This window comes from Stegostoma tigrinum, chromosome 39 (genome assembly GCF_030684315.1).
Source record: "Stegostoma tigrinum isolate sSteTig4 chromosome 39, sSteTig4.hap1, whole genome shotgun sequence".
Lineage (NCBI taxonomy): Eukaryota > Metazoa > Chordata > Chondrichthyes > Orectolobiformes > Stegostomatidae > Stegostoma > Stegostoma tigrinum.
In genome coordinates, this window is record NC_081392.1 from 16018958 (window position 1) to 16038254 (window position 19297).

The 19297-nt window shown below is 41.4% G+C and overlaps 1 protein-coding gene across 8 annotated transcripts in view; it reads right to left on the reverse strand.

The window, feature by feature from the left end:
* The window catches only part of sipa1l3 (signal-induced proliferation-associated 1 like 3), a 276754-nt gene that overhangs the window by 76297 nt on the left and 181160 nt on the right, over positions 1-19297 (reverse strand). For all 8 annotated transcript variants that reach the window (XM_048522386.2, XM_048522389.2, XM_048522383.2 and 5 more), the window contains 3 exons: positions 18544-18690; positions 4216-4349; positions 260-378 (listed from right to left, as the gene is read on the reverse strand). In XM_048522386.2, coding sequence (XP_048378343.1) covers positions 260-378; positions 4216-4349; positions 18544-18690 — 400 coding nt within the window. The remainder of the gene's footprint in view (positions 1-259; positions 379-4215; positions 4350-18543; positions 18691-19297) is intronic.

The following is a 19297-nucleotide window of genomic DNA, read 5'->3' on the forward strand; positions in this document are numbered from 1 at the left end:
CTAGATCTTATGCCAAGTGAACAAGTCACTGGTGTGGGATGTGAACCCATGACCTTATGACTGCGTGTGCTACCACCTGAACTACAGCTGACACCTTGAATCTTGAAAACTAACATTCTTTAATAGGAATTTGTTTAAAAAATTAACCCTTAATGCAATTGACAATAGCAATGTGTTTGGCAGAACATGTAGCTAGGTAACAGCTTTATAGGCAGAAGCTATATACAAATCTTTAAAAAGGATGCACGCTGTTGCTTACTTTAGAATGTCTGTTGGGGGAATCCTTGCCTGCTAGCTCTTGTCGAGGGAGACGTTTATTGATATTGTTTCCAGAAGGTGAGTACACTTTGGGCACGGTTGGTATGTGCCACACAGGATCTGAAATTGAAGAATTACAGTTTTAATCACAATAACACTTTATTAATGCAAATAGCTTGCAAAGAGATTATTGCAATAGTTTATGTTGCTCTTTCAAACTGAAAATGTACGAGAGTCAGAGAGTGGCTAAGAACAGGGCACAAGTGGCGAATCTATTACTGTTCACGTTTCTTTTGGGCAATTATTTCTTGTTTCTCTGATATTGACTGTGCTTATGCTGTCACACTAAGCTTTCCATACTGCTACTGGTATCACTCGTGGTGTGGTAAGTTCGAAAGCTGAGGCAAGCTTTTCAACCATGAGAAGACCCGCGGAGGACTGGAAATCTAAAGAGAAGGAACCAGCGCTGACACATTTTGCCCTTTCGTACAAAAACTGTTTCACTTACAGGACCCGCATCCCCCTGTTCCCTTCCTGTTCATGTAAGCGTCCAGATGTTTCTTGAATGTTGCTATTGTGTTTGCTTCCACCACCTCCTCTGTCAGCACGGTCCAGACACACCGCACCCTTTGTGTGAGAAACATGCCTCGCACATCTCTTTTAAACTTTCCCCCTCGCACTCTAACCTGCATCCCCTAGTAATTGATCTCTCCATCCTGGAAAAAACCTCATGCTTTCCACTCTATCCACGCCATTCACAATCTTGGAAATCCAGTTTATCTAACATTTCTTCATGGCTAAAATCCCCCCTATACCAGGCAGCATCCTGGTAAACCTTTTCTGTACCCTCTCCAAAGTATCTACATTCTTCTGGGAGTGTGGCGACCAGAACTGTACACAATATTCCAAATGGGGTCCAACTAAAGTTCTATAAAGCTGCAGCATAACTTGCCCATCGTTATACTCAATGCCTCTTCCAATGATGGCAAGCATGACATAGACCTTTTTTACTACATTATCTACCTGCGCTGCTACCTTCATTGATGCGTGAACCTGCACACCCAGATCCCTCTGCATATCAATACTCCTAAGGGTTCTGCCAATCACTGTATGATTTCCATCAATACTTGACCTTCTAAATGCATCACATCACATCTGTCCAGATTAAACTCCATCTGCCATTTTTCTGCCCATGTCTCCAACTGATCTATATCCAGCTGAATCCTCTGACAATCCTCCTCAAGATCTGCAACTCCACCAATCTTTGTATCATCTGCAAACCCAGTTAGACCAGCTATGTTCTCCTCTGAATCATTTATGTAGATCATGAACAGAGGACCCAGCACAGATCTCTATGGAATAGCACTAGTCACTGCCCTCTGTTACGAAAAGCATCCTTCCACCACTACCTTCTGTGTCCTATGACTAAGCCAGTTCTGTATCCATCTTGCCAGCTCACCCTGATACCATGTGACTTCACTTTTTGTACCAGTCTGCCATTAGATGCCTTGTCAAAAGATTTACTGCTGAAATGAGAAGTGATGCCTCAGTTGTACATGTCCTTGATCAGTCCCTTTCTGGAGAACTGAAACAAGGTAAATCAAATTTATGCTCTGATTGTCATTTTTGGTTCATTTAATATACTGTACAGTATGGAACAATTTCTATGGGGCAAGGAGCTGCAGAGGTCAAATTAATACGATTTCAGCTAAACTAGTAATACAGGTAGTAATAGTATACACGTACCTAAAACGGTTCCATATGCTGACTATCAAAACCAGAGTTAACAGCACCCCTTTAAATCCAAATTTAATTGTTCTCAGTTTGGGCACTAACTGCAGGAAAGATGCATTAACCTTGGAGGGGGTATACAGCAGATTCATCAGAATGAGATTGAGTTTTAAAGCTATTTTATGGGGATTGATTAATTTGGTTTATATGCTCTTGACTCTGTAGGCTGAGGCTGGGTCTAAATCAAAGAATTTAAAATGTTAACAGGACTACAACAGAAAAGACACAGAATTAAACACATCCTCAAACGTGAAAGCCTATAAACAAGGTGACACCATTTTAAAATGGAAGCTAGAATATTAAGAGTGCTTTCAGATTTCACACACTCGTACCATGGCCAATGGAAATCCAGAACTGTCTTCTTGAAGGACTTGAGGTCAATGACTACTTCCAAACCTGGGATGGAGATTTTTTGCTGGTTACATGCTGCAAAGTAGGGCTAAATTGGGTTGATTCATAGATCAGCCATTGCATGGCAGAACAGGCTCAAGGGGCTGAATGGCCCATATATCTTCCCTTAACTCTCACCCAATGCCTGCCCACATCCAACTAAAATTTCCTCTCTAATCCTTGGTCTACTAAAGTTGACTGTGGCATTCCCTCTACCTCTCAGGTTGGGGTCAACCATGTCAGCATAGTACATGAGTCAGCAGAATTGACAGAGGACCACTTGTGTTCTGTAGCCATTACCAGCATAAACAAAGCTGTGCTGGTCAGATATTATTCTTTAATTAAGCCCTTAAGAGTTGCAATCCAATACAGAACAAATCCTTCCTCACAACTAACTATTTTACAAAGCATGCTTCAAGTAAAAGAGCAGCAGTGCGAAGAGGAGAGGGAGTCAGAAATGAAACTAACAAAATTCTCTTGTGGTTGACAACTCAAAAATAAGCAGTGAAGAGATTCTGACAGCATGATACTTTCAGTAAAAGCTGCTGTTGACAGACTGGGCTGGCCTATCTCTGCAGTGCATTCCAATTATAGCACATATCAAAACGACATCTTTGAAAAGCTGCCTGGTATTTGAAACTGATTCTACACACCCCTTCAACTATGGGTTTCTCCTATTTACAGAAGATAATGGCCCAAGTCCACACACCTTCTAAATGTCCTATTTAAAACCCTGTGTCTTTATGTAATGGTCATACAGACAGAACTGTTAAGATTACAACTGTTTGAAATTGGAGATATTGCCTTGCAACAAAAACACATTTCATTTAAAGTGTAAAACTGTAAGAGTCACAGGTACACTATTTGTTTTTCTCTCTTCACAATCTACTTGGCTGAGATTGCAGGTAAGCTGGAAGAAGCAAATGCCATAAAACGTGCTATAAATGTGGCACTTTCAGTCTCTGCAGGAGCAATGAAGGCACTATTCCAGCACAATGCACAACTCCCAACACCTTGTCATAAAACAGACTGTACAGCCTTGTACTTTGTTATGGAGTCATAATGCCCCTACCTATGGGCCAAAAGATTCAGTTTCAAGTCCCACTTGCCTTAGGCATGGGCTGTTACATTTCTGAACAGGCTGATTAGAAAATTCTATAGCTAGAACACAGACCGATATCAGAACTAGAAACAAAAAACAGCATCTTTAGGTTGTCTGTGGTGCAGTGGTCATGGCCTCACCCAAGCCAGAAGACTTGGGTTGAAGTCCCATTTGCTCCAGGAAGTGGTAATAACATTCCTGAACAAGTTGATTAAAAGTATCCGTATGACCTTGGGTCAATGTGCGAGGAGTCAAGATTACTGCACTCGTACCATGTAAATTCATTCGAGATCAAAAGCAATAAAAAGCTATGCTACAAATCTAATTTAAATCCAGGTTTGAGGTGAAACAATAATGAAACATTGGTTAGCTAATGACTGCATAGTGGAATACTACATTAAAAAAATTACTTTTGTTCTGTTTGCTTTCTGAAAGAAAACTCAAGTTTGATTGAAGTACAGCCAATTAACTAATGAGGAATTGATTTGTTCATAATAAGATGGACAAATTAATGCAAATAGGTTCAAACAGTCCCACATGACAGCAATAATTCAAATCAATGTGTTGGCACTTTATTCTGGCAGTGGTAAAAGAACACAGGGTTGCTAGTGCCTAGGGAACTCGGACAGGCAGTGAACATGTAAATGATTGCACCATCAACTATAAATCATTACCATTCTTATTTCGCTCAATTGTGCTGTCCTGGCTGGTAAATCCTCCAGATGAAGAGTCACCACTTGACATCACATCATCTCTGTTATGATACTCGTAAGGTGCAACTGGGCGTTGGCTTGCTCCTCCACCAAACCTGTCAGTGAAACAAGTGTAGAACATGCTGCAGTTGAGGGTCAAAAACATAAACATAGGTGCTGTGAAAGAAATATAGGTCATGTAAAAGCTAAATGGTCCAAGGTTTAACTAATAAGAAAATTGGTCAATCAAAAGAATTGACTTTTGCAGCAATTGTCTTAAATTAACTGCAGTCTAAGGTTGCCATTTGTATTAAGTGCTATACATAAAACAAATCTAAGAGGAAGGTTTATAACATCTTCAACATCAGCCTAGGGTTCTCTACATAAATACTGCCCGCAGAATGAGGTCATCTTTTTGACTAGGAAAGTGTTGGGGGAGAAAAGTACAGAATGGGAATGAACTAAAATAGTAGAATATTTTCAGCACAGAAGTTAAGGTTATTCTACTGTCTCTATGTAGTGCTCTCTGTATAAAGGTTTTATCACTGCCCAGCATCAAAAATTTGAGACTCTACTTCCAGTTAACTAACAATATCTATAACCTTAAACCCTGTCACCATAAGACCAATTAAGTCAATTCATCTTTGGTAACAGCATCTTTATTGCTATTTTCCAACTTTAACAATCCATTTTTGGCAAGCCCTGTTAAATGCCAGAAATCCAAGATATGCTATCAAAACAAGAAATCTCATTAATCCATTATATGTTGAGTCTTTTAAGGATCAAACTGTTGTTTGAGGGTTAACTTCCATTTTCAAATATCCTCATCATAATTTCTGTTCCTAATCTCTACCAGTCATGCACCAACTATGATGGTTTTGTATCACATATTTTAATGCCACAATGAACCTGACATTTGGATACTGTACTTGAAGTAACACTGTTCACCACTAATGCACATCCAGAACTCACCAAAGGATCCTTATACAGCATCTTCCAAACCTGCATTCTCCATTGTCTAGAAGGCAAGGGAAAATGCAAAGAAACTCACCGACCTGCAAGTTCCCCTCCAAGTTACACACTATCCTGACTTGGAAATATATTGCTGTTCCTTCAGCAGCATTGGGTCAAAATCCTGGAATTCCCCAAGAGCATTGTGGGTGTAGCCACATCCCACAGTTGGCAGCAGTTTAAGGTGCCAGCTTAGCAGCCTCTCAAGGCCAGTAGGGATGGACAATAAGTACTGACCTACCCTGCGACTCCTACATCCTGTGAAAGATTTTTTTTAAAACAAGTGACCAGTGCCTGTTTTCTTTTTCTTCACTTGCCTTAATTTGACTGCAAGTGCAGTGCCCCACTAAGCTGCACAGTTGGTCTTTTGAAGTTACAGGACTATCAGTTCTTCCAAAATAGAGCCTGCATACAAGGACAGATGAAAGATTTCTTTCATCATGGACTACAGATGCAGCTGTTGTGAATTTTTCAGTTTATTTTTAAATTTCTGTCAGTTTCGATTTTTTATCTCAAGCTGCACACAAGGCAAGAGGCCACTCTTTATATTTCTGTTCGGAGGTAAGACTCTGCAGGTCCTGAGAGAGAGCGCAAGAGCCAAAATAAAAAAAATGGGGACAGTTGAATCAGAGGTTGACAATCTGAGGTGTTAACTCTGCTTCCAGCATTGTGCTTATATTCCACAATGCGCCTTGTTTACAGCCAAGACAAATAATGTTTATCTGCGCACATTGATTGGAATTCAAGTGATCACGCGAAACAAGAGCAGGAAGTCTGTTTTTTCTCGGCTTTGTTTTTAAATTCTTGCACCATGTGTTGACAAGTCGTATTACTTCTACGTAGTACTGCTATTATCTCACCTTTATGACCATTTAACACAAAGCAGCTGTTCTTTTACCGAGCTGACTTCACAAGATGACCATAACCTTCCCTTTGAACAGTTTGTTCAGCAAACACAGTTCAAAGGGCTATATAAGATAATAAAATCTGAAGCTGGATGAACACAGCAGGCCAAACAGCATCTCAGGAGCACGAAAGCTGACATTTTGGGCCTAGACCCTTCAGCAGAGAGGGGGGGAATGGGGTGAGGGTTCTGGAATAAATAGGGAGTGGGGGGGGCAGACCGAAGATGGAGAGAAAAGAAGACAGGTGCAGAGGAAAGTATAGGTGGGGAGGTAGGGAGGGGATAGGGTCAGTCCAGGGAAGACAGACAGGTCGAGGTGGTGGGATGAGGTTAGTAGGTAGGAAATGGAGGTGCGGCTTGGGGTGGGAGGAAGGGATGGGTGAGAGGAAGAACAAGTTAGGGAGGCAGAGACAGGCTGGGCTGGTTTTGGGATGCAGTGGTGGGGGGGGGGGGGGGGGGGGGAGATTTTGAAGCTGGTGAAGTCCACATTGATACCATTGGGCTGCAGGGTTTCCTCTCCACCTACCTTCTTTTCTCTCCATCTTCAGTCCGCCTCCCCCCGTCCCTATTTATTCCAGAACCCTCACCCCATCCCCCTCTCTGAAGGAGGGTCTAGGCCCGAAACGTCAGCTTTTGTACTCCCGAGATGCTGCTTGGCCTGCTGTGTTCATCCAGCTTCACACTTCATTATCTTGGATTCTCCAGCATCTGCAGTTCCCATTATCTCAAAGGGCTATATAATTGGCATTTAATGAAGGACCAGGTCAGCTTTTGTTTGGTTGATCTTAAGTTGAAGATTAGGAAGTTTCGGGGAACAGAACACTTCTTATACAGAGAATATGCATCAAAACCCTACATTCACAGGACATGGAGGCAGAACACATACCAACAGATAGACAGGCATAGTTTTAACATGCATTCAATGAGTATGGATTCATTGCTAACACATTCAAGAACATATCCAGGAGAACAGACCGAGCAGAACAGTGTGTAATTCCTGACAGACTCCAGGTGTATTTGATCACATGCTGAATTTATACTGCACTACTGGACTAGTTGATTAGTCCATTTCCATATTGGACAGGCATAGCTGAATGTCAGTAGGACAGCCATTCCATGCTACCCAAGTCCAAAACCCTTGCAAGGAAGATTTCCAAGTAGACACAGCCAGACAACATACGTTCCAGGGGGAGGAAAGTAAAAAAGAGACCAGACTATTGTCAGTGTTGGACACTTAAACCTCATTTAGAACTTTTTTTGATGATTCACCCAAAACATTTCAGCACCAATAAATTGATGAGCAGATTTAAACATGTAGACCTACTTCATAAGTTCCCTACTTTCACCAATTTCCTAAACAGCAACAAGTTAAATAAACCATATGTTTGGTGTTGTCTAAGCTGTTCTCTAATAAAATATCAACATTTCGTAGAGGCATTGGGATTTAATGAATTATGTGACAGAGAGCCAGGATGGATTAGGTGGACTGACTGGCCATCTTCTGTATCACAATGAATCTATGAAGCAGATTAGTAGTACCATTTCCTGTCAAAAGGTCCTTTATGATCATGAATATCACTATGTCACAAAGGGCTTTGGTTTCTCCCATCATAGCCTCTCAGAAAAAATTCCCTGAAATTGCAGCTACCCACAAACATCAGATGATTTATTCACATTTTGGTATCGCTGCATCGCTGGATAAACAAACAAACCCAAAAATCAGTCATGCAATACAGCATTAGAGAGAGTTTGTTACTTGAAAAACTAGTTCGCTGTTTGACCAGATCCAACTGATAATGGTTGGTTGCAAGCTGCCTTAAGTGGTGAACTGCATCCAAAGACTTAATTAAGTGAACAACTTGCATTTGACCCTGCTAAAAGGAAGCAACCCCCAAAAAGGTTTCCACTGTGCTTCTAAATGGTATCGCAATTTTAAAATTCTCAATCACTTGCATGACTCAGCTGTCTGAAATGTCAAATTTGAACAAGTCAATATTACACACAAGCGGAAAGAAACTCTGCACCTTGACGAAGGCAATGACTGGGGGAATAGATTTAAGGCAAGGGGCAGGCGGTTTCGAGGGTATGTGAGGAAATATTAATTTTACCCAGTCGGTGGTGGGATTCCGAAACACATTGCCTGTAAGGGTGGTAGAGGCCCATAACCTCAGAGGGTTTCTGCTAAGTGTTGGAGAATGAAATTAGTCAAGTTAGATGGTTGTTGTTGACTAGCATGCATGCGATGCATTTTTTCAGCTGCAGATCTCTTGACTACAAACTACACTAGTATGCAAACACAAAATATTAGCCTGTGATTATTTCACAATTACAAATGCAATGAAAGTTCTGTTCACAGAAATCTTCTAACAATCCAAGTGAAAGCAGAATCATAAATGACATGTCTGAAATTGAAACTTTAGCTCATGTTTTCTCTTAGTAGGATTCATGTGTGTGGCATCTGTCAGTCTTGAGGCGCCATGGATCTGCGCCTGGAGTGTTTTGATTCAGCTGCTGGTGATAGCACAGCGTCTGTTGTGGCTGTTTAGGCCCACACGGGAGTGACAGTCTCAGTTGCAGCGACTGTATTTGAAGATACTCTCCTCCAGTGTTGCTGTCTTTCCGTCGAGCGTGCTTTTCCTCAGCGGCAAGCCTCAGTTTCTCTCCTCGCTCCAGCCCTCTGTGTAGTTCCCGTCTCCAGCGTGAGCAATCGTTTGCGACGTCTTCCCATCTTTCGACATCCAGGTCCATTGATTTCATGTCCCTTTTGCAGACGTCCTTGAAACGAAGACGAGGTTGTCCTCATGCTCTCTTGCCGATGGCCAATTCCCAATACAGCACATCTTTCGGGATCCTCCCATCCGGCATACGATGTACGTGACCCAACCAGTGGAGGCGGTGTTGTTTGAGTAGGGTGAAGAGGCTGGGTACCTGGGTGCGGGTGAGGACTTCGGTGTTGGTGACTTGGTAGGTCCATTTGATGTCCAGAATGCATCTCAGGCTGCAAAGGTAGAAAGCGTTGCGATGCCGCTCGTTTGGAGTACAGGCTCCAGGTTTTGTTGCCGTAAAGCAGTGTGCTGAGGATGCACGCCCTGTAGACTACAATCTTGGTGTTCGTAGTCAGCGTTTTGTTCTCCCAGATTCTCTCGGTCAGCCTGGCGAATATGGAGGCTGCTTGTCTGATCCGCCTGTTGATCTGAGTCCAGGGAGAGGCTGTCTGTGATGGTGGAGCCGAGGAAAGTGAATTTGTGGACTACCTCCAGCTCATAGTCATTGATGATGACGGGGGTGGGGGGGGGGGGGGGGGGGGGGGGGGGGGCTGCTGGTGGTGGTGCTCAACGCCTTGACCCAGCATGTTGGCCTTCTTCAGAGTAATGGGCTATTCTTCAGGCTATTAGGATTCGATGGTCATTCTAATACTTCTGATTACTTTAGGTCTACAAGAAACGCAGCTTTGTCAATATAGTTAGTACTTTACAAGGTACGTCAGAGTCACAGTCAGGTATCCAATTGCAGCGTTAAGTGTAGCTCAGCTGTGAACACACTCACTGAGTCCAAGTTGTGGACACAGTCTCGAGCACAAACTGAAGGAGTGCTCCACTGTTAGACCTGTGCACAGACATGAGGGACTGCTCCATTGTCAGCAACACCTTCAGTCAAGTGGGGCATCAAACACTGGTCCGATCAAGACTTTCAGGTGAATACAAAAAACTTTCAGAACTATTTCAAATAGCTCCCCATTATTCTGATAATATTTATCCATCACCTGCTTTCACTAAAAAAACTGACCAATACATCATTATCTATAGGACTTTACTGCATACACTTTCTGCAGGACATCAGTGACTGGCTTCACAGCTAAAGCATTGGCTGTAAAGGGTTTACAGAAGTCAGTAACAAATGACGACAAATAGTGGAAATTTTCTGCAACTTGAAATCAAAGACTAAGATTAGGAACTCTAAAGAGAGCTTGGAGCTCATGCTGTCCTATTGTCCACTACTTAGATACATCACTGTGCTACTCACTGCCATTTTTGTACATACTTTCCATTTCCAAAATCAGAATGGAAAGCAATAAAACCTTATAAATTTTGTGTTATTATCTGACATCTTCTCTGTCATAGCCATTAACTTAATTGAAAGTGTTCCTTCATCAGGTGAAGTGAAGAAAAGCATACATGCACAGAATTTATAGGCAGAGAGATAAAAAGATCATACAAATGGTGTGAATGGGGAGTCAACAGGCTGAAGTAGTAGTCTCTATGAGTGATCAAAAGTGTCAGATGGCGTGAGTAAAGTGTCAAAGGCTGAATAGCAAATGAAGGGTTAGCTGAAAATCCGATTAATCAAGGCAGAGAGATAATTAAAATAAATCTTTTAAAAAAAAATAAGGTGGTGCCGGAGAGAAGCCAAATGATTGGAATAACATGATAGGTATAACAGTCATTTCAGGACACTGGCTCTATACAGAATGGAGTTTAGAAGGATGAGGGGGCTCTAATTGAAACTTACAGAATAGTAAACGGTCTGGACAGAGCGAATGTTGGGAAAATGGTTCCATTAGTAGGACAGACTAGGACCCAAGGGCACAGCCTTAAAGTAAAGAGAAGATCTTTTAGAACAGAGATAAGGAGAAACACCTTCAGCTATAAAGGGATGAATCTGTGGAATTCATTGCCACAGAAGGCTGTGGAGGTCATTGAGTACATTCAAAACAGAGATAGATCGGTTCTTGACTGTCATGGGGATCAATGGTTATGGGGAGAAAGCAGAAGAAAGAGGTTGACAAACTTATCAGCCATGATTGAATGGGGGAAGCAGGCTCAATGGGCTGAATGCCCAAATTCTGCCTTTCTGTCTTATGGTCACATGCTGAGGGTCTAACCAAAGTAACAACAATGCAGAATCGTCAAGTAGAAACAGATAGCCAAGTTCCATACTCATGAAGACAGCATCAACTATGATCCTGGGTTCATGTCACATTACATGCAACTCCACCACACTGTCCTGGATTTGTAAAATCTTCCTTACTGTCCTGTTTTGACACCATCACCTTGACAACTTGCAACGATCTGTCTACCTTAGTTAGTGCAGTTTGATATTATTGACACCTGAGTTAGACCCCCATCATCTGACTCTCATACCCCTCATGTTATTCCAGCCATCTGGTTTGTCTCCAGCACCACCTTATTTTTAATTTTTTGAAATTATCTCTCTACCTCAATTAATTGGATAATAGATCATCTCTTCACTTACTATTCAGCTGTTGACACTTTAGTCAAACCGTCTGACATTTTTGATCACCTGCAGAGATTACTCAGCTTTTCTACACCCCACTCTCACAATTTGTATGATCTCTTGATCTCTCTGCCTACAAATTCTGTGCCTGTGTGGTTTTTTTCCCACTTCGTCTGATGAAGGAGCAGCACTCCAAACACTTGTGATTTCCAATAAACCTGTTGGACTATTAATGTGGAGGCATGTGACTTCTGACCTTGATAACAAAGTGTGGAGCTGGATGAACACAGCTGGCCAAGCAGCATCTCAGGAGCACAAAAGCTGACGTTTCGGACCCAGACCCTTCATCAGAGAGGCTCTGAAGGAGGGTCTGGGCCCGAAATGTCAGCTTTTGTGATCCTGAGATGCTGCTTGGCCTGCTGTGTTCATCCAGCTCCACACTTTGTTATCTTGGATTCTCCAGCATCTGCAGTTCCCATTATCACTGATTTCTGACCTTGTTCACCCCAGTCCAACATCAGCATCTCCACATCTTAGTCGAAAATGCAAGCATATTCTAAAACTAAAACAATGGCATCTCAATTTGTATAAAAGCCTAAGTTACCAGACAAGAAAAATCTTAACACGTGGATCACCCAACTGAGATAGTGTTGTCTGGTGTTTAAAAATCCAATACATACATTACTGTCTCCTCTAGAGGACAGTCTCATTGTTAGTCATCAAAACATGCATTCCACTTAGCTGAAGCTTCACTGGAACAGCGGTGTACAGTTTCGTCAACCTGTGCTTGATTCTTACTTGCATATTATGGTTCAGACAATGTAAAAGAGGCCATATTAATATCAGTGCACACATCTAGGCATAAGATGCAAGTTTTAAATAGTCAGTGATATTTGTCCTTGTAGGAACATGCTACTCGGGAGCTTTACATATACTGGGTTAATGATAAACTATCAATAACCAACATTCAAGTGTCAGTGTTAAGTACATGCTGTTACTATATGCATGCATTAAATTCAGCAATTGACACCTACAGCTACAGGGTCTATTAACTACACTGAAAATTATTTAGCTATTTTAAGTTCTGGAGACATACAAATTCCAACTTGTAATTAAATGTCTGCTAAAATACTTTATACCTTCAACATCTCACACTTTGGATATGATAGCATCTGGAACATAAAACATCCTACAATTTCTGAATTCTTTCATTGAATTTCAACAAAGACTTTTTTTGGATAAAAAAAGCTTCAATTTATTTGTTATTTACACCACTGGTACCAGCAATTCTTTCAACAACATTCATTAGACAGGTTGTCCACACTGTATGACCATGATCACTCACTCAGTCCACGGCTTATTCATTATTTACTGTTGCCTCGTGGATCTTATCTGAAATTGTGCAGGTAGCTGTACGATCATAAATCAAATGCCTTAATAATTCTTAGTTTTAGTTTTTTCATAGAGAGAGGAATTACCTAATTGCTAAGTGCTATTAATAATTTCATTCATGAGTAGGCACTCCAAAACTTTTACTGAAGTGTATAATGCAGTGTCCCTGCAAGGTCATCTCTTTTTCAATAAAGACATTAAAAAAATTAGTAGTTAAAGTTTAAAGCGTGCAAATTTAATTCCAAAATAAATCAAGAGAAAGCACAGGTCTGTCAAAATTAAAGGAGCACTCATTACTTAAAACCAGTTTTCTTTTAAAAACTGCACTGATTAGTTCTTTAATGTTAAATAACAAGCAAATTAATTTGCTAAGTAATATACAAATCAGTACTAATGTGCTGCTTTAGCCCATTTGGACTATTTTAGGCAGCTGGCTGAAATGGTACATTTGTTGTTAGTTTGATAGCAAATGCCTGGAAACTGCAGAAATAGGAGACAGGAGTGGGAGTAGCAGTAGGCCTTTCAACCTATCGAGTCTACTCTGCCATTCAAGGATCATTGAACTCACTACTTAGCCCCATCGTCCCTCCACATCCCTTGATCGCTTTAGCCACAGGAGATATCTACCTCCTCCTTGGTCTTAACCGCATTCTGTGCTAGTGAATTCCACAGGCTCTCCGCTCTCTGGATGAAGAAGTTTTCCTCATCTCAGTTTTAAAAGGTTTGCCCCTTATCCTTAAGCTATGATCACTAGTTCTGGACTTTCCCCACCATCAGGGATATACTTTCTGCATCTAACCTGTAAAGTCCTGTTAGAATTTTAAATTTTAACATTCTAAATTTTAAATAATGAGGTTCCTCCTTCATTTTTCTAAACTCCAGTGATTATAATCCTAACTGATTCAATCCCTTGTCAATTCCTGCCATCCCAGGAATTAATTTGGTAAACACTCGCTGCAGTCCCTCTGTAGCGAGAGCATCCTTTCTCAGATAAGGAGACCAAAACTGCAGGCAGTAATCCAGGTGTGGCCTCATCAATGTCCTGTATAACTGCGGCAAGAGATCCTTGTTCCCGTACTTGAACCCTTTTACTATGAAGGCCAACATACAGTTTACCTTCTTTGCTGCCTGCTGAACTGGCATGCTTACTTTCAATAACTGAAGCAGGAGGGCTTCACACTTATCCACATTATCAAGCGTCTGCCATGCATTTGCACACACTCAGCCTGTTCAAATCACATGGCAACATCTCTGCATCATCCTCACGGATTGCTTTCCACCCAGCTTTGTGGGATCTGTAATCTTGAAGATACGACATTTGGTTCCCTCAAAGTCATTAATATATAGAGAATAATTGGGGTTTTAACACCAAACCCTGTTGCACCCCACAGTCACTGTCTACCATCCTGAAAAAGACTCCTTTATTCCTACTTTGTTTTCCATCAGCTAACAAACTGTCAATCTCAATAGATGACCCCATTCTCATGTGCTTCAACTTTATACATTGAATCTTTTGTGGGAGTTTGTCAAAACCCTCTCTCAAGTCTAAATATACCACATCCACTGGTTCTCATGATCAGCTGTTCTAGTTACCTTCTCTAAAGAATTTCAGTCAATTTGTCAAGCATGATTGCTCTTTTTGTGAATCCATGCAGGCTGTGTAATTCTACCACTCTGTTTTCTGTGCTCTGCTGTAAAATCCTTGACAAAGTCAAAAATCACGCAACACCAGCTTATAGTCCAATAGGTTGATTTGAAATCACAAGCTTTCGGAGAGCAGCCCCTAAAGCTTCTGATTTCAAAATCAACCCGCTGGACTATAACCTGGTATCGAGAGATTTTTGACTTTGTCCACCCCAGTCCAACACCAGCATCTCCACATCACAAAGCCCTTGATAAAGGGCTCAGGCATCTTCTCACTACCAGACTTTCTAATCTTAATTGTTTCATGTTTTTCGACGTCTTTTTAAATAATAGGGTTATATTAGCTATGCTTTAATCTGTACGAACTAATTAGAATCTACAGATTCTTGGAAGATGATCACTGTTTCTAGTGCTATTTCCTGAATGTACTTTGGGGAAGTACATCATCAAATCCAGGGGGTATATCAGCCTTCGATCCCATCAACTGCACAATCACCATTTCTCTCCTAATAGAGTTGGTTCCCTTCCTCACTCTCACTAAACCCTGTGTTCCCTGCCATTTCTAGTACATCCCTTGTCTTCTCAGAGGAGGACATGGATAAAGTATGAACTTAGTTTGTCAGCCAATTCTTTGTTCCCTATTACACATTCCCCTCTTTCTGACTATAAAGGACCAACAGTAGTTTTCACCAATCCTTCTTCCTACTTAAATTTTGCACAATGGTGGGAGGTTTAAAGATCTCTAACGTCAAAACTAACCAGTAATTATTCCGCAGGTGGATAACAATCTGGCCAAACAATGCATTCTGCGAAGGGGGTGAAAGCATGGGTGGGATGACATGCATTGGATAGTGCAGTTGGAGTAGGAATGCTTTCAAGGGGGTCGGAATAGCAAATTAGAATGGTACAGGAGGAAAGGGTGAGACGGTGTAAGGAATGAGGTATTATGACAGGGAAATAGGAATAGGATGGGAATGGAATAAGAATAATGGCACCAGATGTGGGTTTAAAGTAGATCCGTTGCAAGCAAGAAACAAAGTTCATTGCAAATGTTTGTGGACCATTGCCAATGCCTGCTTGATTTGATTCCATTTCTTGACAGCACAGAGGGATGCGGATTTGAAACACAGATTTATAAAAAGGCTCGGCTCCAAGCAACAACAGCTCTGCTGGCAGGAACAAGAAGGTTGTATTTTTCCCACTGACATGTAGCATATCATCTAGCAGGTCTGGCAGGGAATCCCCGCAACCTAATGGAACCAGGGATCCAGAAATGATTGAATATTGGGAAAATTGAGAGAAGGAGTTATATAAAAAGGGGAAGTAGTAAGCAATAGTGTTGCAGTTTACGCTGTGTAAACTAGAAGTAAAACTGATAAGTGTATGATTGAACTTTGCTGAACCAGCATTTTGACCTCTGGTATTTAATTTTCTGCAGTGTAGCTTTGTGCCAGTACAGAAGTATAAATCAGAAAAATTTTAAGTGTTGGAACTCTAAATTAAGAAACAAAAATGCTCTGCCACAGGCAACATATCCATCAACAACAGTAAAAGGTAGGCATTATACACAGAACTTTCAGCAGAACTCTACAAAAGGTCTTCACCTCTGCATCAATGCCGGCCAGCCTGCTGAGAACTTAAAATAACTTCTGTCATAAAAGCAGAGAGTAAGATATAAGGACAGGCTGGAAATGAAACCTTAGTAAAGTGACAATTCCAAACAATGGTTGGTAAAATCTGCGATAACTTGATACACACGAGTTTGCTTGGATTTATGGCATCTAGAGAATAATCACCATCTTTCATTAACTAAAAACCAAAAGAACTGCAGATGTTGCAAATCAGGAACAAAAACAAAGTTGCTGGAAAAGCTCAGCAGGCCTGGCAGCATCTGTGGAGGAGAAAACAGGGTTAACGTTTAGGATCCGGTGACCTTTCCTCAGGGCTCGGCTTCCCTGTCACCCCCCCTCCATCGTTGTTGGATTAAATGGCAGTGTGATGCTCGAGTGTCACTTGACAATTTTTTTTGAGGAAGGGTCACTGGACCTGAAACGTTAACTGTTTTCTCCTCCACAGATGCTGCCAGACCTGCTGAGCTTTTCCAGCAACTTTGTTTTTGTTCTTTCATTAACTACTTCATTCCCATTATATAGCTGGTCACAACATTCCCATTACAAATACAAAAAATTGTCAAGTGACACTCAAGCATCACACTGCCACTCAATCCAACAGCGATGGAGGGGCGCAGGGAAGTCTAGAAGTCACTGGAAAGCTTTCAGTGAGGGCATTTTACAGCTTCATAACCAAGTAGTGCTTCTGTGCAATTCTGCAGGTTTTTATGGTTCAATACATCCAAGGTTTCTTTCACAGTTTAAAGTAGAACCTGCACAGTCCCAAGGTGGCATCTGAAACATCAGAAAATAATGGAAATACACACAGTCTCTTGGAAGAAACAAAAGGAACATCTCCCAAAGTTATACCTTGAAGTCTGATGAAGAGAAGTTCATAATATGTCCATTTTCTTTTCATTTTCAGCTGCCAATCCACCTATTGTGCATTTCCAGCAACTCCTGTTATCTTTCAATAAAACGCATATAGGCTAGAGCTGTATTGGGATATTATAAAACTGACAATCAGGAGCAGGAGCAGGTCATTCAACCTCGAACCTGTTCCACTATTCAATCAATGATGGCTCAGATTCTAACCTCAAATGTGCACTTCTGCCTGCCACCGAAAACCTTGTCACCTCTTGCTAACAGACCAATCTATCTCTGCTTCAACAAAATATTCAGGGACTCTCCTACCACCTTCTCAGCCAGAGATCCAAATACTCAAAATTTTCACTTCACTGTTTTAAATGAGCAACCTCTCATATTCTGAACAGTGACCCCCTGCTTCTAGATATTCCTCCAAGAGAAAAAAACATCCTCTCCACATCGACCCAGTCAAGGATTCATTCAGGACTTTGCATGTTTCAGTCAAGTCCTCTCTTACTCTCTTCAACTCCAGCGTACACTGGAGCCTGTTCAATCTTTCCTCCTAAGGCAATTTGTCCATTTCAGGTACTAGTCTGGTAAACACACACAGAGTCTCTGAACTGCCTTTAATGCACTTACATCCTTCCTTAAATACAGTGACCAATACTGTATGTTGGCTTTCAGATAATATGATATTAAAACCAAGTGAAGGAATGAACAACAGATTCCACTACTGATCACACACACCTAGCAGAGTCTGAGTCTATCAAGGTGCTTCATCAACACCTTTAACGGCAATGACAGATGGGTGATAAACGTTGGCCTTGTCAGCAATTAACACACCTTGGAAGAACAATGATTCCTTGCAAGTCATAGAAGCAAACACAACACAAAGGAAATATTTAGTGAAGCACTGAATATTTCCAACCTGAATGAGAATTTTGCTTTACAGCATCTAGGTGGCCAGTGGCTCCACTCTCTCACAACCAAAAGACAGTGATCCGGCTGAATCCCATTTACCAGCTCTTAGCCAGTATGTTGTCACATCTTAAAAGCAACTTCAATTATGTGTTTGATGCGCTGAGGGGTTCTGTCACTATCATTTTCGACACCGAACTCCAGGCCCCTGCCAACCAGAGTAAAAGCATTTCTTCACAATATTTTAAATCTCCCATCCCACCCCTTTCATCACTGGCCTGCCTACTGAGGAAAGTGGGTTGTTCCTATACATCATATATGGACTCATTTTTATGCAGCTTAAATAAATCTCCCCTCAGCAGCCGTTATTTCAAAAGGAAAACAATCCCAGACTATCCAAAATTTAAGTAGTGAACTTCTTCATTCGGGTAATAGACTTATATATTCTCCGAAGCAGTGATCAAATTTGCATGTGATACCTTAGTTGTCTGTCTAAGAAGTGTTTTATAGATGACTAGCATAACCTCCTTGCTTGTATAGCAGTTTTAGTTCTGGGCATTTGCAAGCTTCACTGTGGAAGGAAAATAATACTGGGGTCCGGGAGCCTGCAGTCATACCTTCACAGGGTGAGCAAATCTGAACCAGAAAGCATCCTTAATCCTCATTCCAATCCACGTTTCCTGTAACCACAGTTTCAACTGACGTAAACGTGAGCTACATTGCTCCTACCTGTCATTAATAGCTTGTCGTCGACTGGATAGAATGCCTCCTGATGCCGGTGAAGAGAAGCTTCCGGAAGGATTACGAAATGGCTGACCTCTTTCAACTGCAGCAGTGGATGCTGTACTGTACAGAGTTTCTGGGTAGCTAACTGGTCTGGAAAATAAAAGGAACTGTTTGAGGAACACCAATTTGACTAAAACAAGTGCTATACATTTCTGAAGCAGGATCTAAGCCCAAAACGTAGGCTTCCCTGCTCCTCTGATGCTGCTTGGCCTGCTGTGTTCATCCAGCTCGACACCTTGTTATCTCTATACATTTAATGATAATTTATTTACTTTGACGTAAAAATCTTATTGCTGTAAGGTGGCAATGCTGACATTCTCTGTGAAAAGGGGAGCACACAATGTTTCAACCAAAGCAAAAGACACCTGTAGTTTCTACAGGTAACCATACATAACATTTCAACAGTGGATCACCTACAGAAATCTCTCTGGAGGTCATCCATGTTCTGATCTAACAAAATTGCTTTTTTCTAATTTGGAGAATAAAAGAGGTGTTTACATAGTGCATTTTACAACCTCAGAACAGACTAAAACATGTAATAGTCCATCAATTTGTCAAAATTCTGGAGTGTTGTCACTGCTTTATCTCGGGGATTATGGCAAACAGCTTGCACAAAAGGGATGACAGTGGCCAGAACAACCAGCAAGAACTCCACTGCTCTTCTTCAAACGGAGAACTTCCAAGAGGACAGGTGGAG